Raw genomic sequence first — 25,216 nt, forward strand, 5'->3', positions numbered from 1 at the left:
CGTGCCCCATCTTCTGCAAGACTATTTGTGTACTAAGCAGCCATGGATATCCAGGAGTGCTAAATCCGAATAAAAACAATTAAACTAACTTCATTCAACTTTGTTGCTTCATCTGAGCACATGATTAAAAAAACCCCATGACCCAGGAATGTCTTTATTCCGTGTATATTATTGTCCCATTACGCGTATGAAGGCCCGATCCATGGGAAATATAAACTTGTTATATGCATGTTTTAAAGTTGATTACTTAGCCCTAGTTATGCAGCTCCGATGGTTTCACTATTGCATTGTACCCAGCATGAAAAATTGCAATTGTTAAACGTTCATAGCGTACGATTTTGCAATCCTTTCAAGAAAGCATTTGACTGCACTTGGATGATGGTTCGAAGCAAGTACATAATAGTTCGAAGCAAGTCTTTTTATTTAAACGTTTTGAACTATACTACTACGCAAGATAAAATGGAGCGAGGTAGAATCTTTACCACAAATTTATTTAGAATCACTGGGAATAATTTGATAATTTTTTATACAACACGTTGGTAGAAGAAAACAATGATGTCTTTCGATTTGAATACCTCAATGATTCAATCAATCTACCATTGCTTGTTGCCTCGAGGAAAAAAATAAAAATCCTTTATGAAATAAAAATCATCCAAGCACCCATATTTGGTTAGCAACACTGTTCTATAGTGAGTAACTTTTTCGTACACATAGTTTCTATAGTGAGCAAGCGTCACCTATGAGCGTAACGTGAGCGTAACGTGAGCGTCACCTCTTACTTCGTTTTGTATAGGGAGATTAAACCCTGCGTCAGTCTGCTTTAATCGCTCAGAGAAGACAGAACACTTTACGCAATATGCTGTTGCGCTACCACATCACCGTGGCGCTAGGGTAGGTTGAAACGGTAAAACATCCTTCCTTCATTTCTTCATTGATTTCTCGTTTCCTTTTTAATCATTTTAGCTTGCTAGCCTGGTACGCTGGTGTTGTTTTCGCTGCCAGCCAAAGTGAGGTAGAAATCGTTTACAAATGTGCTACAGCGGGACCGAAAACATGCTTCCTTAACATTGTTAAACTGGAAGATGCTAACCACAAGTTGAAGCTGGTAGATATAGAAGATAAAACAATTCTAAACATCAAGGGAGGAAGCATTGTGGCAATGCAACCGCAACACTGCAGTAGTGTTTTTGCCAAACTCGAAAAGGTCTCAATCGGACGCGTCGGTCTGAAGGAGCTTTGTTTCGCGCCCAGCTTCGTGTACGTATCGGCGGAGCACAACAGAATCAGGACACTGCACGTGCCAGAAGCTGCCCCAGCTGCCTATCGCGTTGAGGTACTGCGTCTCAATGACAATCAGCTGGAAAGTGTCGAGAGTATGCGCGCTTTCGTAGCCCTCAAAGAGCTCCATCTAGAGCGCAATGCGCTAAGTACGCTAGACATGGCCTGCTTTGCTGAAATGCCAAAGCTTGAAAAGTTGTATCTTGCTTACAATCGGCTCAACGTGATTGCTTCTACCGTTAGTGAGCTATCACTTCCCGCCCTGAGTGTGCTGGCGCTCCAGAACAACACGCTGACCGTGTTTGATCTGCGCACATGGTCATTGCCGAATTTGGAGCTGCTGGAACTATCCGCCAACAACTTGACGAAGGTGAGCGGACTCGACAACGTTCAAGCGCTGTCGGACATTTCGCTCGCCGGCAACCGATGGCAGTGCCAAGAGCTCGACCAGATGTTGGAGCAGCTCGAAAAGAACGATGTTACGGTGAAGGATGGTGATGTTAACTGTGGCGGCATACGCAACAGCTCCATTTGCTGCAAACACGTGGAGCAGCCGATGGAGGAAACGTTGCAGACGAACCTGGCGAAGTTTGACACGCTCCAGGAACGGTATGGCGAGATGGAAGCGAGGTTTAATGAAACGGTGCAAAAAACGATCCGCGATTTTGAAGCAAAGATCCGCAGACTAAAGGAATCATATGAGAAGCGTAATGAGGAGGTAGTTCCGGTTACTCCAAAACCAGAAACAATGGACGGAGAAAACGACGAGGAAGAACAATCTACTACGGCTGAAATGCCTGCAGCAGAACGGGTGGAAAAGGCTGCACAGTGTGATGAATGTGTTTGTTCGAAAGAAAGCATCGACAAAGTAGAATCTAAGCTGGCGGAGTTGGAGCAAAAGCTCGTTGACAACAATGCACTACTCAAAGGCTTAAAGGATAACCAGGTACAGTTTTCCTACATGACAGTTGTGGCCAAGCACGAGTTCCGCACGGCCGTCAAGCGCGGGGAGTATAAGCTGAAGGAGCTCAGCTCAATGTTGGCCATGCTGCGCGAGCATGTCAAACAGAAGTCTACCACCTAGCGGGCGGTGAAACATTGTTTGCTGTTCACGAGCGATTTATTCAATAAAAATGCATTGAAGTGCATCATAAGCATAGCGCTGATAAGCGAGATGCAAAACAACAGATGTGTGTTTTTACTTCTTTTCATTCGATCTTTGATCTCAATCTTAGTTGCATTATCAGATGGTGTGTGGTGTAGGATCGTGCAGGTTCATACTTTTAGTATGAGTTTAACGGTTAGACAGATCGGTTCGGATCGTATCGAGGAGTATAAGCGAAAGAAAGACGATGACGATCACACGGTAAGTAGTGGATGAGGTCTAAGATCGCTTCTGACGGTGATTTACATTCTCACGCAACTGCTTCTCTTTTCAGGATTTTAGCGCTCATCTTGATTTCTACGTGCGCACCGACATCTTACGCACTGGTAACGTATCGATGCGTTGTTCCCGATACGCCTGTCATTAAGGCAACCTGTCTAGTGCGCGACGTCATCCTGGGCACGGTGGCAAATATCGAGGATGCTAGCTTCTCGATCGATATGCATTACGTAGCGCTGACGATGGTGGACGGTTTTATACCGGACTTTACGCGACAGCTTGCACGTCAATTCACGCAGGTGCAGGACCTCACCGTGGACGCAATGGGCATTCGGAAGATGTACATTTGGGGCAATCTGGAGCAACTGTCTGCCCGTAACAACTCCATTCGCGCGCTAGATTTTGCATCCATTGGAGTTGAACATCGGCTACGATCGTTGCGGCTGGATGACAACGAGCTAAGCAGCGTACCATTGTTTGGAAAATCGTTCAACGAGCTAAAGTATCTCTCGCTGGAAGGCAACCGGTTGGAGGAGGTAGCACTCGACTCGTTCACGGGACTGGGACAGCTACAGAGTCTGTCACTTGCCCGCAACGGATTGATCGTGGTGGAGTCTACTACACGCGCCCCAGCCCGATCCATTCATCAGGGCGTGCAGCTGCTGAAGCTTAAGCACCTCTCGTTGGCTTCCAATCGACTGATAACGGTGAACATCAGTGGCTGGGAGATGCCATCGCTCGTATCGCTCGATCTATCGAACAATGATCTCTACCTACTGCTTGACGAGGCGCACCAGCTTGGTCAGTTCGGTGCACTGCTGGAAGTTTCCTACGCCGGGAACGATTGGCAATGTTCGTGGTTGAGTGAGGCACAGTTGATGCTGCGTAAGCGTGGCATTGCTGTGAAAGATCAGGACCCAGCTGCCCGGTGCGATCGGGAGCAGATGAAATCGCTCAACGGGATCTGTTGCTACGAGCGGGCACTGGACCAGGAGCTCAACGACAAGGACCCATTCGGTAGCCGTTGGGAGCAGCTGAACGAGCTTCGCCGACGGTACGAGCTGGTACAGTACTCGTACGATCAGGTGGAGGATGCAGATTTAAACCTCATCACCGAACGTGGGCACGATCTGCGCGCGAAGCTGATGGGCTCGGTGGCACAGGATCAGGACGAGATCAAGCGCGAACTGGTACGGTTAAGGCACGCACTGGACACGGAGACAGCTCAGCTCGAGCGGCTCGAGGAGCGTATCGAGCGTGCCGTGATCGAGCTGGGGCAATCGATCGACGAGCTGCGTGAGCGTGCAGTGCGCCCTAAGCCCACGCTAGACGCCGTACGTCAGCAAACGATTGGCGATAGCATTGAGCGCATCAAGACAAGCATCGAGTCGCTTCGGCGCAAGGTGCAGAACTACGTGTACGAGACGAGTGAGCGCGATAAGCGCATACGGCGGTACGGGGAGCGGATCGACCATCTAGAGGATCAGCTAGCCGAAGCCCAGCAGCTGGAGAATTCACTCCACCGACGAGCTGGAGATCTGACGGCACGGGTTGATGATGCGTATCGAGTAATCGAGGAGGTGATTCCACGCAACTCGGAAGAGATGTACGATCGCGTTCGAGCATCTCGATTCGGTGCCTATTCCTATCAGATGCGCCGTCACGGATGAATCAGAAGCTTGATGAGTAATGGAAGAAGACGAGTTACAACACTGCATTAAAAGCGTTCTTAACTTGTTCAAATAGTTGTTCTCTTTATTTTACTTTCTAATTTTAATTGTAATCTTCATGGAGTATCGTTCGATCGTTCCGTGCAGAGACGCTCTATTGCAGCCAAACGTCCGGCCAGCTCACCGAATTGGTGGCTCTGCTTGCGCTGTGCCTCTTCCAGCGTTTCGACACGTCGCTTTGCACCACGAACCTGCTGCTGCAGCTCATCGACGATCCCGGTACGGCTGACCAGAAGCAGTACCGGATCGGGGCTGGTCGCATTCTCGCTACAGCATAGCCGATCCTCCAAGCGTAGCCCCGGACAGGACGCTTCCTCATCGATTCCAATCAACCCATCGGCGTCCGTGTCCAGCTCGCGTGCACCCAACCGTTCCAGCATCCCAAACAACCACCCACAGTGCCAGGGGTTGTGATGCAGCCCGAGCGTACGCAATGCAGGTAGCTCCTCCAGAAACGTCAACAGGTAGGCGAGCTGATTGTGACTAACGTCGAGCACACGGAGCCGCTCCATACGCCACAGTCCAGTATCGAGATGGGGCAACTGATTGAACTGCAGAAAGAGTTGTTCGAGTCGGGGCATCACGAGCGGCTTGTTACCCGTCCCTGTCGCAATCGTGCGCAACCGATTGCGCTGCAGGGTGAGTATCTTGAGGTGCCGCATCGGTGCGAACGTATCGAAGCGTAACGATTCCAGCAGATTCTCGTGCAGATAAAGCTGCTCGATTTCGGTGAGTGCTCGCAGTGCACTCACGTCGGTGAGACGGTTCTGGTAAAGGTGCAGCTGCCGTAGCGGCAAACCTTCGTCCGCACTGACACGATCGATCGCGTTGTAGGAAGCGAACAGGATGTCGAGCTTATCACAACCGGCCAGCTCGAGCTGCTCTATCTGCAGCCGATGGATCATGAGGTTTTCAACGTGGGCGAGTGGCGTAAAGAGGGATCGATTAAACACTGGGATGGTGCTGTTGCGAATCCACACCAAACGTTCGTTCGGTGGAAAGATCGCTGGGTTGTAGGGTTCGGTAACGTTTTCCACCACACAGTATCCATTGCTGGCACGATTGGGACAATCGGTACAGAGCGCGATGGAGGCACAGAGAAAAACGAGAAGAGGCCACTTCCACCACATGATGCACACCACGACACACTGCTTTTGTTAAGGAGATGACACTAAACACTGAGAACGTAGTGAGACTCATCGAGAGCCTCAAGCAGCGCCGAGAGCTTCTCAGGGCAAATCTCAATGTCAAACAACTAATTACGGAAGAACGCTCTCTCTTATCAGTGGCTGTCGTTGCTGTTTGTTTGCTTGTTTGTTTGCTTGTGTTACAACAAACATTGGGGAATTGTTTTACCAAAACATTACAAATACACACTCACCAAGAAACGTGGACACGGATTGCAATTCAAACCGATCGCTTTCTTCACTCCTCGACTCCTCGGCATCTGGCTTCACCACAGCGGCCCGTGCCGCTGCATGTTTCCTTCGCGGCGGTACTTCCGGTGGTTTTGGAGGCACGTCGTCTAAACCGTTGGCCACACAACGTTCCGGCTGTCGAACACGCACCACTGTCAGGGGCAGAACCGGTACGGCACTGCGAGAAACTGCTCGAAAACTCCGCTGTCCCGTTTCGGTCGCAAAGTTTTCGTACACTGGGCAGAGCTGTGCATCGTCGTGCCTTGGGGAGGTAGTGGTATTGTTTGAGGGTGAAACGGATTCCCCGTCTCCCGACGACTGTTTCGCGAGTGGATCATTCGGATCGTACAGATACACGGTGGATGTGGAGGAAACGAACACTTCCCCAACGGCACGAGGTCGTCGCTTGCGGGGCACTGTACCGACGGCACTGGGTGATGATGATGATGACGACGGCAACGGTACGGAGGAGTGGACGTACCCTAGCGCCATTCTTGCGCAGGGTTTCCGTTCCTGTTGCTGCTGCTGAGTGGCTGACGGTGGTGGCATTGGGTATCATGCATCGTGAACCGGATGCACCCGCAACGATCACTCACTCACTTTTCTCACTCACTCACAGGTGTCTTTTAGTAAAACGGAACGGAAGCTTAACGCTCTCCTCTCAATCTAGAACGTGAAGATTGCATATCTTGTAACAAACATTGAACGCACACAAGAAATTGAACTAGAAATTCTCATTAAAAGTCTAATTAAGGTATAGTTCCGTTGTTGTTGTGTGGGAGAGTTGCAGGAAATCGATTCGATTCAATTCACTTCCGCACGGCACACACTGTGTCAACCTCTGGACTGACTGGGTAACCTTTTTTCCTCCGAGGGAAAGTACTACACTCACTCTGCCTCTGGTTGATCATTTAGTTCAACTTTGATCTGGTTCGATATCGATTAAAAGTCTCACAAACATCCACACAATGCCCGCAACTTAACAACTTAACCTAAAAGCGTCACGGGGCTTTACCAGACTTTCTTGTGCGACCTAAGGGAACAAGTGTAACCTCTCGTGTAAGCGTGTGATACACTACACGATATCACCCTAATTGCACACCATTTTTGTCTTCTTTTGCCGGAACGATTGCAGTGTTGTCGAATGGTATAGTGAAAGTGATTGAAATGCAAACGCGTCATTAGTCCAGGGGCCCTTTCGGCAGCTAATTTCTACGCACCCACGACCGTATCATTCGCGGAGCTGGAGTAGGTAGCTCTCTTTTTGGGGGAAGCCGAAGAAAATACATGAAGTGTCATAAAGACTTTCACCCTGAAATGCACACACACACACGCCAAAGTTTGAAGGGAGTACAATAATTTAGCGATCACGTCCGATCGGTCATAAAGTGAGATCCGGATAATTTTATTACACACCATAATGTTATGGTTTTGGTTTCCGAAATGCTCGGTTTTCATCCTTTGAGATGTTCGGGGGGGATACAATAAAAATGCTTGTAAACCAAAAATTGAGCTTTATTTAATGGGGCAAGAGATTAACCGATCTCAGTGATCAAACACAGACGGACAGCACCAAAGCACCCAAATGACAGGGGATTCCAACACAAAACTACTGACTTCATCGCATCGATCGTTCGCGGACCTGGAGCAATCAGTAAAAGAAGCAAAGCTGATACTATTTAAATTACTCTACCTTTCCCCCCTGCCCAGCTCCCACATAACACTAACTGTCAATTTTCGAGCGTTTGATGGGAGAGAAAAACAAATCACAGCTTGTTGTATCAGGAGATTGTATCATACACTTTTTTGCTGATGCTGTTGCCGCTTTTCGTCGCTTCGGTTGATTGTCAGGGCGCGCTTGCATAATCGCAAAGCCTCTCTCGCGCACACTCTCGCTTTTCGCCATTCGCCCGGCGGAAAAAGGCCATTTTTGCGGGGCTACCGGAAACAAACAACTACAAAACACAGTCCGTGACTTCAATTTAAAGGCAATCATTCGATTATTACGCGGTTCTGTCCGTAAAAAAAACCTTCCATCTCAGCATTAATGATCAATGCGGGGGTTGTTGGTGGAGGATGCAGGGCTACGAGACAGAGCTCGATGATCACGGGATGGGATTGTTTTTTAGTTTTTTTTTCTGTGTGATTGCAGAGTTTCCACCTGTGTGCGCTGGGAGAGCCCGGCATGTCCACAACAAGTGCAGGCTAACCGACCGGAATGATCGTTTTGTGGTCGCAGCAAACCAATCTCTCTCCCAAGCGTTTACTATCGGATCGGTGTGCGCACTGGTTTTATATTTCCGCCTGTAAATTTACCATTTTACTGCAACAAAAAACCCCAAGTATAACTTTTACACAGACATAAAGCGATTGTGACGTGGGCGCGCGCGAACTCACAGATGTGTATTCCTATTTATTAATTTCGTTCACACCATTAACCATCTTCAGCCCAAATCTTTATCCGTCTGGGCACTATTGCCTAGCACTGCTGGTCATAGAAACCCGATGGCGACGAGGAGGGCGGGAGGTCTCATCATGGTGGTGGTGGTTTGCATTGAATTCGTCAATTACGAAAACAGTTTTCTATTTTGACACCGCCCGAAGGTCAGCAGGAGTTGGTGGTGGTGGAAGAAGCTTTAAACCGCCACTGCACGTCACCGCCACACTTAGGTGGAAGAAGGGGAACACGCCAACCACCATTCGAGCAGCGCTTTTGCTTTTGCGCACGCGGTAAGCTCCAGTTTCAAATAAGCACGGCGTTTGAAAGCAAAAGCCAAGCTACTGCGCAAGCGCCACAAGCTACCAAAAAACCACCAGCCGACGTAAAAAAAATGGTAGCAATTTTAGTGCGGATTTGAATTTTCGATTAACCGCCGGCTACCGTCGTCGGCCATACACACAATCCGGCAGGCATACGGCGCGCCATTACAAAAAAGGTGTTGGTTTTTCGTGCCCTGCTGGCGGTGGCGAAGGTTTCTTAATTAAGTTTTTTAATTATTATTCAAACGAAGAAGCTACGGGGGGTGGGGAAAAGATTGCATCTCTTCTTTTCAGGTGAGGTGGGGAACAGTTCCAACAGTGGAACCTTATAAGCTCATTTAGTAATAGCTGTGTTCCACTGACGATCAAGATTTAGCGCGTACATTCGCGTTGTTTGGCTGCATTCTGGAGCATCCAAAAACTTTTTATGATGTTAGAGCGGTCTGTTTAACATTGAATGGTCGCCATAAAAGTGTGACTTTTGCGGCTTATGCCTGGAGAAAGTGAAAAATCTAGCACTTAGATAGCGAAATCAGTTATCTTTATGTAGGAGAATTTGCAATCCAGAGGAAAACGACAACAAAATTACACATAAACCCACATTGCTTGGAAGCTTGGATTGCTTTTTATTCTAGAGCATTCCACCAACGCCTGCGAACTGGAACGGATCTGTGATAAAAACGAGCACGATCATCACTGGACCACTAAGCACACTCTTATCATCATCAACGATCGGATTTTTAGTGTTTGAAAAGCACCCCATCCCCGACTAATGGACACTCTTTATTCCATATTGTACGGTCTTCTGGGTATGGACAAAGGTACGAGCGCTTTTCGCAACGCAACAAACGGTCTGACGACTATCAACGCACGTTGACAGTGGGATGACAGTTCGGGGGAGGTTACTATTCCGAACCGGCACACGCCCTCTGGTGTGTAGCGCCGGAACGTATGCGCAAACACAACGGAAGGTCAACAGTTATCGCGCGGGGGAAATAGCATTTGCATAGCCACAGCACTGGATCGCAGGTGATCTCACCATGCCATTTGCGGCAAATGCAAGTGGTGCATATGTGTGTGCGTTTGCTTAGTTTTATCTTTTGTTCATTGCAATCAAAACAGAGAGGGAGAGATAGAGAAAAAGATTAGATGTAAAGGGCCGCACAGCTAGTAACATAACAACAGTCGGAGCTCCTGCCCTCTCTCTCTCTATGGAGGGTTTTGCATTGTTACGTTGGCGGCGGTTGATCGGTGTAATAACCGCGACCGATCTACACACACTCACACACACGAGAGTGCAGTTGGGTGCACCAGACCACGGAATGCACACTTGCTGCACACCTCACACAGACCTCGTTACTCGCTGGAGCATTGTAAACGCTATTATGAGCACTTTCCAACCAAAGTGTCTAACGCCTGCACTACGCCTAGAAGCAAACAGAACTGTTTAAGGCCGTCTATTGGACCGATCCTCCCTTGCACACGCACGCACGCGAATCGTACGCGGGTGGTTTCGTCAATTGAAAACATAGCTGTGAATGTGATTCGTCTTCACCAGCGATTGACTGGTCGCTTGCATAACACTGAGGGAAGGATGAGGGTTGGGAATGGCTGGGTGGCATTAGATTAGCGAAGAAAGCGAGCAAATTACGTCGGCAAAACGGGCCGCCGCCGGAGTTTGTCCCAACACCGCTTGTGTGTCGTCTTCGTGTGGCGTGTCGTGGGTAAAAACTGCCACCAGCAACTGTACACAACAAGTGCGTCAACGATACAACACATAAAAGAAACACATTCCACTGTCTTGTGAACCATTGAAATGCACACGCAATCGGGCATCCCGAAACATGATTGGTTTTGTCTTACCACCGCTTGCTTGTGTGTGTGTGGTCCCTTCGACCACGGTGTGTCTAACCTGCGCTCTAAAGTGGTCAATTTAAGGGGTTACATGATGCATCTGCCGTGGAGTTTGTTTGCGCGAATAGAAAATAGTCCAAAACAAATATTAAAGAGCAGTACCCCTCAACAGACAATGGGCGGTGGCGGCGGCATGGTGCCACGAAGGGAGAGAAATGCATTACGGGGGCAACGGTGCATCGCCGTATGTAGACCCCATTACGAGCATCAACCACAATTAGAACCGATTGGGGCAAAAGCAAGCGCGTTCAAAATTGGACCTAATGAATCGTTCAGTGGGGCCTTTTTTTCTTCTTTTAAATCGCACCAATAGATGAACGCACGATCGTACAGGTAACTTCAATCATTACATAAACACACATCCTCTCCTCTTCGTGCGAGTGGATGCAGTAGTGTGCGTTCCAGATTTCCCCTCGCACAAATTGATGAATTATTGAACAAATCGATAAAACACTTATTGAATTTGTGCGTGGCGGGAAAAGTGGAAAATTGGAAAAGCTGTTATCATAACCTTGGGAGGGGAGGAGCAGGGGGAGCATGAATAACGGTTCGAAAGAGCGAAACAAAAGCGAACATAATAATTTTTAATTTAAGTGCTAATTGGCGGGCCCGGGCAAATCCCCACAGCAGCAAGCACCATTGTTGATCGATTGAAAATGTTTGGAAGATTAAAATTTTGGAAAATTGGCATCAAAAACCACGAACCCGAAGGAAATGATTCCAATGATTGATAATTTAGCGTTTCGAGGGTGAGAAACTTTCAAAATGTTGTTGAGATCTTTCAGCAAGGTTCGGTGTTCCTTCCTCACGCAAAAGCTAATCGTGAAGATGTCCTTGGTTGTAGATGATCCTCCAGTTCCTGAGCTCGTTAGAACGTGGAGCAATCGGAATGTCTAAACGAGAAACCTTCAGAGTCTGTTTATGATTCTACTTCCTTTCCCAGACGCCCCAGAGATCAACGCATCTTACTTGACATCTTACGTTCGGTGGGAAGCTCCACGGTACAAGATCTTCTAGTTTATCGTTTTATAATTCCAGTAGCCGCCAAAAGACAATAGCCAACTTTATCTTCGCCAATAATGTCAAGATTTGGCAACGGAATGGCCTGTGGATGTGCATAATCCAGCCAGCACCGTTCGTGTTCACGCACCCTCCCAACAGCACCCATGGAGACCATCCATTGTGACAAATTCACAAACACACCTCGGGAACAGGGTGCTGGAAGTAGTCGTCAATTATAATAAAATCAAAAACAACAACCAAAACCTGGCCGCTTCGTGCGGGTTTTTAATGGCACACAGCCCGCGTGTCTCCATTCGATCGCGATTAACCTTGAAGCGCGTAGGAAAAGGGTATCATCATCAGAATGCGCGGGTTATGGTATATCATTACCCCGCGCAAAAGGCCTACGGTGGAGGATGAGGCACACATCGATTCATGGCGCCCGCACCAGATGGCGCGCTTCCGTTCCGTGTTACATTTGCTTACGAAGAGAATGGATCGGATGACGAATGATTGCATAACGGTGAGCTGATATCCTAAAGGTCGTGACAATGCGTGTCGAAGTCTCAGCCAAACTTATACCGCCGCTGCTGATGCTGATGACGGTGACCATGGAAGAGGCAAAGACGTCAGTGTGAGTGTGTTTGTGCGGTTTAAGTTGGATGTTCTTTTTCTCGCCCGAAGGCTAGGGCCTGAGTACATCTCAGTCGAACGAGTCGGCAATTTTGCCGCGGCACTGTCAAGAAACCGGTTCCAAGACGACAAACAGAACCAGCTCGTACGAAAAAACGCGCACAGTGGTAGCCCAGCTACGGAGGGCGCGAGGTGTTTGGTCTAGAGTAGTTTGCAGGCAACAAAACCCGCATAAAAATTGGATCTCAAGTACACACAAACACACACAGCCTTACCATGGATGATCCGTTAAAGGAAACCTGATCTATATAGCCACACAAGATGACTCATACAAGCGCTGTTTTCGCTTTTATTGGAGCTTAAGTCGCTTGTCTTTACACAAAACCCTGCGAGGTGAATGACAAACAGTCGTTCGTTTTTAGATGGTGCTGTGGAGCTCGGGCACACAAATGCTCTCAGGAAAAGGCATAAAGTAATCAACAAACCCTATGCCAAGGGTCAACCCTCGTCCATTATCGGGGAGTGGTGCATCATCGCCAGTCATGCGTGGCTTCTATGGCCTCTGCAACGCTCAAACGATTGGACCAACGATCCCTGACGACGCAACACCACTGCGCTGCTGGGTGGTGGTGGCGTACCCGAAAGCCCCGCAGATTGGAATGCTTTCGCCTGCCTGCTTGGATGCACTTTCGATCTTTCGGTTGCATTGGTTGTTTCCCCTTTCTTACGCTTTCTGCGCGCATTAGAGACACGCATGATCGAGCCTTGGTACTGCAGAGACGCCTTACATCACAATGCATCCCCATTGTCAATTGGACATCATAAAGTACAATAAACGATGAAGCCGCCATGCTTCGGGCATCTAATGGAGCCTTCCCAAGCCCATGCCAAACCTCTTTTTTTGGGAAGGGGAGTACGGTTCAGGAAATCATGAGGAACTTTGGCCCAGCCGGAATCAAAAACCTCAACTACACAAGAACGGCTTTGTTCTGTCGAGTTAATGTAATCTCTTCACAGCGTCTGCCTCACTGCCTGCCTGCCTGCCTACCTTCCTGTAGAGACGTTTGACCTTTCCATTAAGATGTCAGTCGCTATTTCAAGCCCAAGACGGGCATGAGCATTGCCGCTTCATCGAAATCGAATGCCGTGCCCCGTTGTATAAGGCTCAGCCCGTCAATCGAGAGCCGATGAGACGTAGCAACAGTACACAAAGTTGTAGCAAATCGGTATACGTTTTGTACACTTCTTATTACCCGACAGGGGGACAGAGCAGATGCAGAACAAGTTTTTCGTGTTTGCCTTGAATCCATATACACTGTACAACGACCGGTGGTTACAGGAGTCGACGACGCTTAACGATTGCGGTTTCCAGACGTATGTACTTCCCAAATTCAATATGTGCGTGGTTGAAGCTTCAAATCTTCAAAGTCACAAGCATCCAATGGTTGGGAATTGAATTAATCCAGCGAGTAGTTGAATTTCCTACGCCCCAAAATGTCTCCTCTATAGCACATTACAAACGCCGAAAGTCATTGCTTTCGCCACATTACATTCACTGAGCATTAACTATCTCTTCTTGCGTTCATGTGTGATGTTCACACGTTTTGGGGGAGGAACCGGGAGTGGTGGTGGTGGTGGTGGTGAATAGCTAAAAAAGCAGGAAGTACTGCTTGTGCTGGGACTGCAATTTGGTATAAACATGACCCAACATATCCGGTTTGCGAGGGGGTCAAAATGCCAACCAGCCCCCACCGTGTTGTGATTGGGGAGCCGGGATTGGGAAGAATGTTTGGCAGGACTGGACGACTGGACGACTTCGACAGCGGTTTAAAATAGCTCCTACATGCCAAGCACCTCTAATTAAAGCTGCTTGCTTACTTGCTTACTCCGGCCAGCAGCAAGTCAACGAGTAAATAAAACGTAAACCCGTTTGCTTAACTCCTGACGTTAATTGCCACAACCGCAAAGCAGCGCGCTGTGTCGCCGTTGTTGTGGCTAATCTTGGCGACCTTCAAGAGAAGAAAAGAGGAAGTGCTAATTAAGCCACATTGCAAAGCAAACGTCCAAAATGTTGTTCAAATACATGTGTTCGTGTTTTTTAACACAGTTGTGTATTTTCAGCTAAAAAGAATAACGAAATGTCTATTCAAACTTGGTCCAACACTACTTCATTTCGGCGCAGTTTCCGGCCCTTCAAGAATTAGATCTCAAAAATGCGCCACGGAATGGGGACCGACCCAGTTATGGTGTTTCGAGAAGGGAAACCACCGTCCATGTAGTTCACCTAAAATATCGTTTAATAATAAGGCCACAGCACCACCACACACCATCAGTAACATTCCCCATGTTACGGGGTCGTTTCCTTTTCCGACGTGGCTGCTGCAAGAGCGCCGACCATTTGCTAAGGTTCTCCCCTTCGTCTTCATCACACTGTGCAGCGGCGGCGACACAGGAAAGCTAATGATGCATGTAAATTATGGTACAAAATATTTTAACGGTTATATCACCCAGTGCGGCGGGCTCACTCAGTGTGTTCAACGCTCAATTATGTGATTCAATTATCCTACATTGAAGCTGTTCCTTCGTTCCCGCTAGATGGCGCAACGGTGGGTTTAAAAGGGAGAACTTTTGTACTTTATAAAAAATACTTTTCTTCTTCTCTTAAGGTCGTTACACTCGTTGTTGCAAAGAAATAACAATTTTCACTGGAGGAAGTAGTGGCGGAGTCATAATACTGCAACTATAACTAAGCCTGCCTCTGATCGTCACACATCACAAATTATTACTTATTTACTTTCGTTTTCACGTAAGAGGAAATCACAACAGCCAAACTGCCAAACCGGTGTTTGATGTGGGCGCAAAAAAGTATAAGTTAAACCGCGCTGCAACTGTTGCACCCCAAAAACACATCACAAAACGGAGGCGAATTCGATTGTCCGCCAAACAATTCAGTGCGATTTCACTCGCGTGAGGTTATGTGGTTTATTAAATTAATAGTAAGGTGTTACACACTGGGGAAACCACCGGCGAGTTTTCGTTCGTTTTGTGACACGCGAAATGTAAATTGAGGGATCACTTTTTTATCACGGTGCTTATCGGTACACAGAGTGAGCATTCGGATGTTGGACCACTCAATTGGAAGCAACGAACATCACCACTTTGCCGTTCGTTTTACAAGCGCCGAAGACGCCTTATTATTATGTCAGGCTTTAGAGGCAGATTGCCGCGGTTTTTTTAGACTCTCCTTCCTATCGATCGTGATGCGATCGGAAGGCGCTAACCGCTTGATGCAATCCGGTATTTCTGGTTGTATTTATCGGACTCTTATATTTCTACCATTGCACACACCGTCGTTTCGTTTTGGTTGCTTCACTCATCCCACTACTTGCCCCGGAATGGTAACTCTTTTACACCTCAAACACAGAAACACACACAAACGCTATGCTCGTTCCGCTTCGTTCCCGATTGGGGGAACTCGGTGTTTCGAAACAAAAACTGAAACCGATCATAATCGTCAACCCATCATCAGCATGCTTTTGCATAGCCACACACGACTGGGGTGCACTATGCGCTGCACAATGCATGTTAGACACACACATACAACCACATATGGAGAGCTATTTTGGCATGGAAAAACACACAGCCGATTGAACGCTGTACACAGCGTGCCGTTGAGGCTTAATTCTGGTTTTCGTAGCACAGAGCAGGAAGAGAACTGGATTTGTCACGCACATTTGCAGCTTAGCGTTTGGGCGGGCTATTCCCGGACCAGCGATGACGTTAGTCAGAGACACACTCAGACACGCTGGACATGGGGACACACATTTTACGGGGGCAGACACAAACGCGCAGAATTCAACCCCCTCGGCAACGACCAAAAGCGAACCAAAACACACAGCCTACGCACACGATTAACAAATACAACTTCACTTGTAACGCAGCAAAAACTCCATTCTCTGTCTTCTCAGTCAGCGCAAACCACCACCCCCTTTGGCGGTAACGCTTTGTTTTTTCGTTCGATCGTGCCCCGCTGGATGGGCGACACAAACGAACTTCTTTTGTGGTGCTGAATAAAGCACACAAACACACAGAAACACCGCAGGGCACAGCAGCAGAGCAAAGCCTACCACGACGGGGAGTCACGGAAGGTCACGTTAACTGTGATCGAGTGATCGCCAACCATTCGGTCGAATGGCCAAACACGGGGCGGGAATGAGAGCCACGGACAAGCGTGTGCGCACGCCGTCATGCGCGAAACTGTACTAAATGCTCAAGCGCGTGATGGAGCGCGGCTAGAGCGTGTTGTGCGATGGAGTAGTGCATGAGCATGCTCCCTTAGCGTTGCGCTAGGGGTAAGTCAGGGATGTCAAACTTTGTTTAGAATTATGTACAATCCTTTGGCTTTGTTCAAACGTGTTTGAAGATATGTAAGCAAATTCTGAAACTACAACAAAGTATTATACAAATCGATCAGTACCACGGTGGTGTTTGACATTCCTGACTAACAATGCTCAGTCTCGAATGCACCCTCTTCTCTCTCACATGCTCATACTCTCTTTGCAGTTTTTTAGTACAGCAAAGCTGATGCTCTCTTCTTCGCTGGTGCACAAATGAGAAACATTCCCGATCTACCGAAGGGAGGTTAATAGAGAGCGAGCAAAGCTTACCAGCATTCATCACAGAAATGCACCTTTGGAGATGAAGGAATGCTTGCTATTTGTACGTAAAACCCCCGTGTAAATGTGAGAACGTGAGGTTTAATGGAATGTCGAGAGCATCGCGGCAAAAGGGAAAGATCTCCATGTTCTCCCAGTAAGTCTTGAGAAGTCGCTCAGTTGTCCACATGATGAGCTTTGGGTCATGTTATTAGAGCAACACCGGACAACCGGGATCTAGGTTTTCTATTCGAATAAAAGAAGGATTTGAGAGCTTCCGCAGATGTGATCCAATTTAGTCATTACTATTTTGGATGTCAAGATATAAGTGATGAACGACTCTTATTGATGTCCTTCGCACTGCCGGGTCGTAAATTCTAGCCGTCTGTGATAAGCATTTCCTCATTACTTAGTGCATATCAAATGAGAAGGCTTTTAGCTTAAATTGCTCAATAATAACGAGCGAAAAATGTAAACAAAATGATACCTTTTGCGAAATTACCACCACCATCATCCTTGCTTGAAGAGATATCTAAATTTTCCAATCATCGCATCTCACCCCTCCCGTCAACAACTCTAACCGCTCCGAACGATTCCGAAATTCTATCATCGCTGACAGGGCCTTTGACAACCATACACCGACCACCGGCATGAGCACCGATAATTGCATAAATCGCGTTTTGGAATCGTTTTGAAACGCTGCTGCGAAACTTCACACCCACTCCCGCTGTGCTTCTACGCATGGGTGTCCAAGCAGTTGGGGGGTGAAGCGGGGCAATTTTTAATAAGCATCATCGAACCATCGCTGCACGCTTGTCGGTCAAGCTAATTTTGATCGCGTAGGAAGCGAACACCACCACCACCACCGCCAAAAAAGCATTGCCAATGCCATTAGGATGATGCAAAATCGGAGTTTGGTGGATGTGAATGAAACTTCGATCGTGTAGTGGATACAGAACAAGCCGCCTGACCAGTTGGTGCTCCTCACACTCACACTCTGATCTCACCTTGCGTCCCCACGCGTTTGATTGACTTGACATTTCGAAAGCAAACCACCGTACAGAAGGTGCGTGATCATCTTCAAGTGGTGCGGCTTTCCAAGTCCATCGAAACACCGTACTGCACACACTACCGCCAAAGTAACGATGCAATTGCAGCACACAATAAATGCTTGATTGAAGCGGATCGGTCGCCTGAAGATGGGGCCCATTATTTATAAAAAAGGAACAAAACCGACGTACACGATCGAGATCATTTAAGAGAAGCATGAGAGCGCACAGCACCCACGGCGCGGACTTTCCAGTGGCAGCGAAAACGATCAATCAGTCGGGTCAATTAGTTGGGCTCCAGGCACAATGAACATATAACAGTCCTCACTCGCTCACAGCACCCACCAACTAAGTCGCCTTCTAAATCTTGCACGAGAAATCTCTCCTACCCACTGTACTCCCAAGTCCTTCGGGAAAGAAAGAAGACCAACACTTCGGTGCGTAATCGATTGCAAAGCGGCTTTTTCAATTGAGAGAGTAGTGTTCTCTGCGAAAGTATGGGAACATGCGTACCCAGTCTGCGTGCACTTGTGGGTGTTTTTTTAGTTTAATTTTCTATGACAATAGTCAATACACACACACGTACATGTGATTGCTGTAGAACAATAGAGTCGATGATGGCATTGGGTTGAAACAATATCGCAGCCGAAGCATCGAAGAAGCGCCTCCTGCGCAAACGTGTGATGGTGATGACGCCATTCAACAACCTGCCGTACTCTTGCGCAAAGAGCGAAAAGAGATTGTCATCCCGATGATGGTGGTATAGTCGTAGCAACACATTAAATTAATCAGTTCAACAGCTGCTCACACTGCAGCGCACACCACACACTGGGCGGTGTTGTGTTTTCCCATCGTGAACGATATAAACAGCTTATCTTTTCCTCTTATGTAAAGGTTCTCGCCATTGATCGGCTCTTTCCCGATGGCAAGCGTTTATGTTACGCTGCATTAGTGAGTGTTGTGGAGGTGCTCCTCCCCAGGGTGGAATGGCTCCGGGGAGCCACCTTTACAGAGATCAAACGCGCCACCGAAAACAATGACACATAATTCGTCAGAATAATTGCAAACAAACGTCATGTACGAGTGTGTTGTTTAACAAATTCTACCGACGCATGCAATCGGCTAGGCGAATGTTGTGTAAACAGCAGATAGGAGAGAGTATCAAAGTGCTTCATAGTTGGAAGATGTTCATTAAAAAGAAGAAAAGTTTATTTCAAGACAGAAGCTCGGCGGAATATTATGAATTTGAAACATTTTATAAGTAAAGCTTATTCTTAAGATGATATAAACTTGAAATTTAAATATAAAAAGTATAAAAAATCAGTGATAGTTCTGCAAAAACTAAATTCCCAAGCATTGAGCTCCAAAAGCATTGCCGCTAAGCCAAAAGCTCAGTCGTGTTTGAGCTTTTTTTTAGGTGCACGATTCAAAGCTTTCAAAAGCTTCAAAGCTGAGCTTTCGCCACTGTTTTGACAGTACAATTTCTCACCGGCATGAGATTGTTTGAAGATCACAAAAAATCATAAATATTTCGACAAAAACACATTTTTTTAGATAAGTATAGCGGACAGTGCGCAAACAATGAAGGCTACAATAATTATAAGTTGTAATCAAAAAGGACAAGGGAGACGCAATTTGCATAACTACATGCAAGCGCCTCACCATGTGCTACTTACCGTCTATCTTCGGGTGCGAGATGCGAGCCAGTTTCCGCGACCTTAACGGTGTCTGATGCGTCCGCTTGCGCTCCCGTACGCTGTAAGCAAGAGAGACCCCCACATCGTCATAAAGCGGCAAATTAGCATTAACCAGTCTTGCGGTACACTACTTACACGATAAAGTTCGGTCGCTTCGATCCCCCCGTGGCCATCGCCGTCGTCACATCGGCCCGCTCACCCGTCTCATCCTCGTCGGAGATGTCGGTCCAGTCGGCACTGTTGCTTGTGTCACTACCACGTTCACTTGGTGGTGTTAAGCTTGCGAGCCCGGCCGTAACACCGTACAGGCTGTTGGTGATTTGATCGGACGCCAGCGTCGTGGTCGAACCGCCGGCCAGGTTGCGCCGCGCCAACATCATGCTCCGCTCGTACTCCAGCCGCAGTCCGATCGATTCGTAGCAGTTGGATGAAACGAGCGATACGTTATCGGCGGGCGGCGATGGTTGCTGGCGTGCGCGGGACGATAGGCCCACCCTAATGCCACCTGGTTGCGTTGTCTGCGTTGGGTCCAGCTCCGCTGAACCGCAGGCCGGATCGTCATAGTCGACACCGTCCGCACTGCGGATCGTGTCGTAGATGTTCTCCTCGTAGATGCGCTCCTGCCGGTGGGGTGATTTGTCCAGCAAATCTCCGCCCGCGCCGGACGACGCTTGTTCCGTGGAGGAGGAGTGTGACGTACTGGCTTCCAGCATGATGTTCGCTGCGCTGGACGTTGCTCCAGTGCTGGCAGTGGAACTGTTACGCGGCGGCAGTGGGACTTCCTCCGGTTTCGGTGGTCTCGGTGGGATCTTGCTGTACTTGATGCGTTCGTAGTTGGACTGATAGGTTACCTGCAGGTGTTTCGGTAGCGTTTTGGGGGACGAGGATAGATTGCGCTTTGGTTGTGGTAGGGTCAGATCGTTGCGAGAGTCTTCCCGGGCGGGTGGCAGCTCCGGCGGTGGACTGCAAATCTCGTACGTGTCCTCTTCGCCGGATGCTTTCTCGGGATTTTGCTTCCGTGTGCTGGAAAGAAGCTCATGCTCGATCGATTCGTAGTTTTCGAACGATTCGTAACTGTTGACGCTAATGGCATCCTCAGGCTGGTGGAGAAGAGCGGTATTACCTGTCCCTTGGGACTTTATTGGAATGCTCTGGTAGATGTTGTCTGATTCGCGCTTTGATTTGTGCACGAACGATTCTATTTTGCTCGTCAGTTCGGACAAATCGATCGTTATGGAAGGTGTGGAGCAGAACTTGGAGCCTGTTGCCGACGGCAACTTCTCCTCGGGTTGGGTGACTGGTTCGTAATCATCCTCCAGGCCACGCTGTGCTCGCGAACGCTCGTTCAGGCTCATTCTACCCGTTTCGCCCCGTGCACAAGGGAAATGGTGATCATCCATCGAGAGCGATTTGTTGATGACGACCGTATTGACCGCTTCGACGATGTTGTGCTGACTGGCGTGCTTGCTATCCAACCCTGCTCTAGATCCTGCCGAACCCATACCGCGAAACAGAAAGGATGCATTCGGACGCACCTGCTGAACATCTTCTTCCTGTTCTGCATCGGCTGTACGTTTCGCCTGAGTGTTCTCGTCATCAGTTAGCGTTAAATCACTGAAGCTCTTTGATAGATTATCAATCCTCTGACTAACGGCACTGATCGCTTCGAGTATCTTCTGCTCAGAACTATCCTTTTCGGTCGACTCTTCTCTGGATGCCTCTGGCGAAGGTGATGCTACTGCCCTTTCATCTGGATGTATCGACGGAATCTCGATCGTCGACACAAAGGATCGGCGGAGCCCGGGAGCCTTTCGATTAGCATCCTCTGCCTCCCGGATGATCACTACCTCATCCGACCGCTCACTCGGTGCCGCCATCTTTTTGGACGATCGAAACGTTAAGCGTTCGTAAATTTTCGATACAGTGCTTTTGCTTCTCTTTTTCTCCTTCCCTTCCTTTGGTGTTGTTACAACTGTTTCCGTTTGGCTACTGTCAGGTTGGACTGCACCGTGCGGTGATGGTTCTTCAGTTACTTGTTTGCTTCCCTTCTCTAAAAAACTATATTCTGCATGGTTCTCACCGAAGTCATCGTCGGAAAGAATAGCGACTTCTTCGGAAGGCTCTTTTCTGGGAGCAGCATTTTCAACGGCAACCTTCTTAGATGATCGGAACGTCAGACGCTCTTGAATCTTCGATACAGCACTTTTGCCCTTTTCCTTCTCTTTCGGATCCTTTTGAGAGGCACTCATTTCGGTCGTGGCGACGGCGATCTCTTTTCCATTAGTGGGTTCTTCCAAATCTATCTGATCGTATGTTCCATCCATCCAGCTATAAGACGGATGGAGCTCGCCAAAGCTACTATCGCCGTCGGATAAAACCTCAGTAAGTTCTTGATTTACCCCTGTCGAAGCTTTGACAGAATTGTACGGTGATGGTTCTTCCGTGACTTTTTTGCTTCCCTTCTCCACAGAACTGTATGCTGCATTAATTTCGCTACTATCGCCATCGGGCAGGACATCAATAAGTTCTTGATTTGACCCTGTCGAGGTTTTGACAGCATGGTACGGTGATGGTTCTTCCGTGACTTGGTTGCTTCCCTTCTCTACAGAACTGTATGCAGCTTGATCCTCGCCTAAGACATGGTCGGAACGATTTGCGACTCCTTCCGATGGCTCTTTTCTGGGGGCAGTATTTTCAACAGTGACCTTCTTGGACGACCTGAACGTGAGACGCTCTTGAATCTTTGATACAGCACTCTTGCTCTTTTCCTTCTCTTTCAGAACCTTCTGTGAGGAAATCATTTCGTTCGGTTTACTAACAGCGGAGATCTCCTTTCCATTAGTGGGTTCTTCAAGATCGATTTGATCATATGTTCCATCCATCCAATTGTAAGAAGGATGGAGCTCTCCAAAGCTACTGTGACCGTCAGATAGGACCTCAGTAGGCTTTAGATTTTCTCCTTTCGAAGGTACAATCGCATTAGAAGCTTCTCTAGGTGAGTTCTTGTGTAGTTTCGATGTAATGCCGTTGCTTTGATTGCTTCCCTTTTTAGCTTCCTGTGGTGAGACAACTACGTCCTTGCTTTTAGCTTCCTTACTAACAGCAGATGAATCATTTGTTTCCTGTCTAGATCCATCAACGACATGTTCGTCCGCCGAACTGGCAGTCGCTACATCCCCACGCACCTCCTCTACTTGTTCATTTAGAGCCCGTCGATTGCTCTTCTCCACTACCTCGCTTACCACCTTCTTCGACTTGAAGTCTTTCGTTTTTTGCAACACTTGCTCGCTTTTGTCCGGTACCTTCGGCTTACTACGCCCCGGTGGCGGTTTGCCCGTATCGCCGCTCTCCGTCCGCTTGCCCCGCCCATGGTGCAGGTTCGGCTCGAACATCTCCAGCACTTTCCGCACGCCGAGCGAACTGCGTCCCGTTTCCCACTCCGGTCGGCGGTAAATATTTTTCCGCAAACTCGGTCGCTTCCGTAGTCCCGTTTTGCGAAGTGAAGAGTTTTTGCTCGACGCTGATGAGGAGATTTCGTCCGAACTTTCGTCCGTACGGTTTCCAGCGGTTCCTGCAGCAGTAGTAGCAGTTGCAGTGGCAGTGGTAGCAGCAGCAGTCGCACCTCCACCGGAAGTAGCCGATGCGTTTGATTGTTTCTTTCGTAAGCTGCTTCTTACACTGCTCATACGTCCCGTCGACGTAAAGCCGTACACTCCATCGCTGCCAGGATCTTCAATCACTTTGTAAGCCACATTGCCGCATTTGTGCAGATAGCCACCGCGCTTCTGCACCTGCGCAAGCAATCCAGCGTCCTGCTGGATCATTTGATTGAATTTGCTGGTAAGTGCGGCCACCTTCGTGCCATTGCAGGCGAGCAGCTTACGATTGTAGGGCGAAATGTTGTTCATGAAGCTGATTTTACGCGTCGGAGTGTTGCCTTTCCGGCCCAGGGAAGAGGTACTGGGTTGCCGTGCCGGTGTGGTGACCGGGGTAGACGTGTTGGGGATCGGTGGTAACTTCTCCAAAGCATCCTTTGGTGGTTCTTGCACAGGGACTGACACATTTCTTGTCGGTTCATCCTGTCCACCGACGCTCTGTATGTCCACGTCGATGTAACTATTCACGTAGTTCTCTACCCGTAGTGGCATTTTGGCGCTCTGCTTCTTTTCCTCCTGCGTGAGGGCACGAATCCCCAGCAGTTCCGTTCGACGTGCCCAATGGATCTGACTACCATTCGGGGTGGAAACGGCCAGTGGGAAAGATTCTCGCGCACTAGGTCCGGCCGTCACCGGCGTAGATCCAACGCACGGTCGCTTCTCTACCAGCGTGCGCTGAGCTTCCCGATCGGGGCTGAGCAGGGCGGCATGGGACGATCGTTTCGGTGGTTGAGCAGACCGCTGCAGGTTAACGTCCAGCCCGCTACGAACACTTTCGGAACAGTCGAGCGTTCCGAATCGACGCCTGCCTGACCGGGTAATAGAACCGTTGCGTTGGAATCGTGTGATCGCCTTCGGTGAAGGTGATTTACGCAGAACGGTTCTGGCAGCTGCCCCAGTTGGTGCTCCGATCGTTGCACTCTTCGCCTTTCTCACTAGCGTGTCGATGGAAGATCCTGTTGGTTGCTGATTCGACAGCAGCCGGTTGTTCCAGAACTGTCGCAGCCGCTGGACACTATACGAAGGATACTGCACTGGGTTCAACTCTTCAGATGGCTCGGATGATGACGATACGGTACCGTCGGTACTCGGCGAGCTGCCGGGTCTAGCGGTTGCTGCTGATTTGGAGTTTGGTTGTGTGTCACCGGTCGTCTGCTGGTTGGACACTTTCGTCTTCTTAACCTTCGGTGCTTCGGGTTCCGCTTCCGCTCCGTGCGGTGTGCTCGGGCTGTTGCCAAACAAGTAGAACCGTTGTATGAAGCTGGACACCTTACGAGTGTCTTGCGGCTGGGAAGATTCCTTCTTTGGACGCTTCTCACCGGCCACCAGCGGTGTGGTGGGACTGCTTTTGATATGCATCATTGCATCCGTTCCGTCGCCGGTTCGGTAGGAACTTCACCTCTTGCAATTTTAGCGACCTAAAAGTAGACAAACAAACAATCATTAGTGTCTTTATAGGAGAGCAATAAATGTAAATAAACAAAAATAATCAAAACGAATTAAAACACACTTGTTCCATCCTTCTTCCAAATAACCTTCACCGCGAGAGTGTCATCATGCGATGCCCCGAATGCAGGGGGTGAAAGCTTTTCTTCATCCTTGCCCACATGTTCACCTTCAATTCGGCACAATGAATCCTCCCTCAGCAGCGCAGAGTCACGGCCACAGCGGCGGCGGGTAGCGACTAATTGATCCGTAGATGGAACAAAACAAAAAGTGAACATCTTTCCGTTCAATGTTTGCCATTTCCGATTCAACAAACAATGACTGAAGTGAAACGAAACGAAATAACAATCGAACCGGTTTTTGGTGTGCATTACCCCAACACTGATGCTTAATAATGCACTCGTTGGCATTGGTGGCGCGCATAAACCGCGCTCAAGAAAAAAAGGCAACCAATTACACCCGGGAAGCTAATGATGATCTTCACAACAAACAAAACTTACCAAAACCAAATTTTCACCGGACCTAACCGGGGAGTCGCGTACGATCTCGCGAGTAGTGTCCGTGGAGAGCTTTTAGTGTGCAATGAAAAGCTTA

General features: G+C 48.5%; 4 protein-coding genes across 7 annotated transcripts in view; 2 read left to right on the forward strand and 2 right to left on the reverse strand.

Moving 5' to 3' along the window:
- The window catches only part of LOC120895962, a 65,649-nt gene that overhangs the window by 8,708 nt on the left and 31,725 nt on the right, over nucleotides 1-25,216 (reverse strand). For all 4 annotated transcript variants that reach the window (XM_040299725.1, XM_040299723.1, XM_040299726.1 and 1 more), the window contains 2 exons: nucleotides 19,656-24,594; nucleotides 19,500-19,579 (listed from right to left, as the gene is read on the reverse strand). In XM_040299725.1, coding sequence (XP_040155659.1) covers nucleotides 19,500-19,579; nucleotides 19,656-24,538 — 4,963 coding nt within the window. In that variant the 5' untranslated portion in view covers nucleotides 24,539-24,594. The remainder of the gene's footprint in view (nucleotides 1-19,499; nucleotides 19,580-19,655; nucleotides 24,595-25,216) is intronic.
- LOC120895965 (leucine-rich repeat-containing protein 9-like) lies at nucleotides 793-2,465 on the forward strand. Its single transcript, XM_040299729.1, has 2 exons — nucleotides 793-891; nucleotides 964-2,465. Exons 1-2 carry the CDS (start codon nucleotides 857-859, stop codon nucleotides 2,360-2,362), a joined length of 1,434 nt encoding a protein of 477 aa, XP_040155663.1. The 5' UTR covers nucleotides 793-856; the 3' UTR covers nucleotides 2,363-2,465.
- On the forward strand, nucleotides 2,518-4,379 carry LOC120895963. The gene is made up of 2 exons (XM_040299727.1): nucleotides 2,518-2,644; nucleotides 2,718-4,379. The coding sequence occupies exons 1-2, from the start codon at nucleotides 2,631-2,633 to the stop codon at nucleotides 4,330-4,332; spliced, it is 1,629 nt and encodes a 542-aa protein (XP_040155661.1). The 5' UTR covers nucleotides 2,518-2,630; the 3' UTR covers nucleotides 4,333-4,379.
- On the reverse strand, nucleotides 4,380-5,606 carry LOC120895969 (reticulon-4 receptor-like 2). The gene has a single exon (XM_040299734.1). It carries the CDS (start codon nucleotides 5,520-5,522, stop codon nucleotides 4,449-4,451), a length of 1,074 nt encoding a protein of 357 aa, XP_040155668.1. The 5' UTR covers nucleotides 5,523-5,606; the 3' UTR covers nucleotides 4,380-4,448.

Source organism: Anopheles arabiensis, chromosome 2, assembly GCF_016920715.1.
Source record: "Anopheles arabiensis isolate DONGOLA chromosome 2, AaraD3, whole genome shotgun sequence".
In the NCBI taxonomy this organism is placed as follows: domain Eukaryota; kingdom Metazoa; phylum Arthropoda; class Insecta; order Diptera; family Culicidae; genus Anopheles; species Anopheles arabiensis.

Bases quoted from the DNA above. Each gene is read 5' to 3' on its own strand.
- LOC120895969 (XM_040299734.1), bottom strand. From the start codon at position 5,522: ATGTGGTGGAAGTGGCCTCTTCTCGTTTTTCTCTGTGCCTCCATCGCG.
- LOC120895965 (XM_040299729.1), top strand. From the start codon at position 857: ATGCTGTTGCGCTACCACATCACCGTGGCGCTAGG. The intron at 892-963 runs GTAGGTTGAAAC...TAATCATTTTAG, and splicing joins CACATCACCGTGGCGCTAGG to CTTGCTAGCCTGGTACGCTG.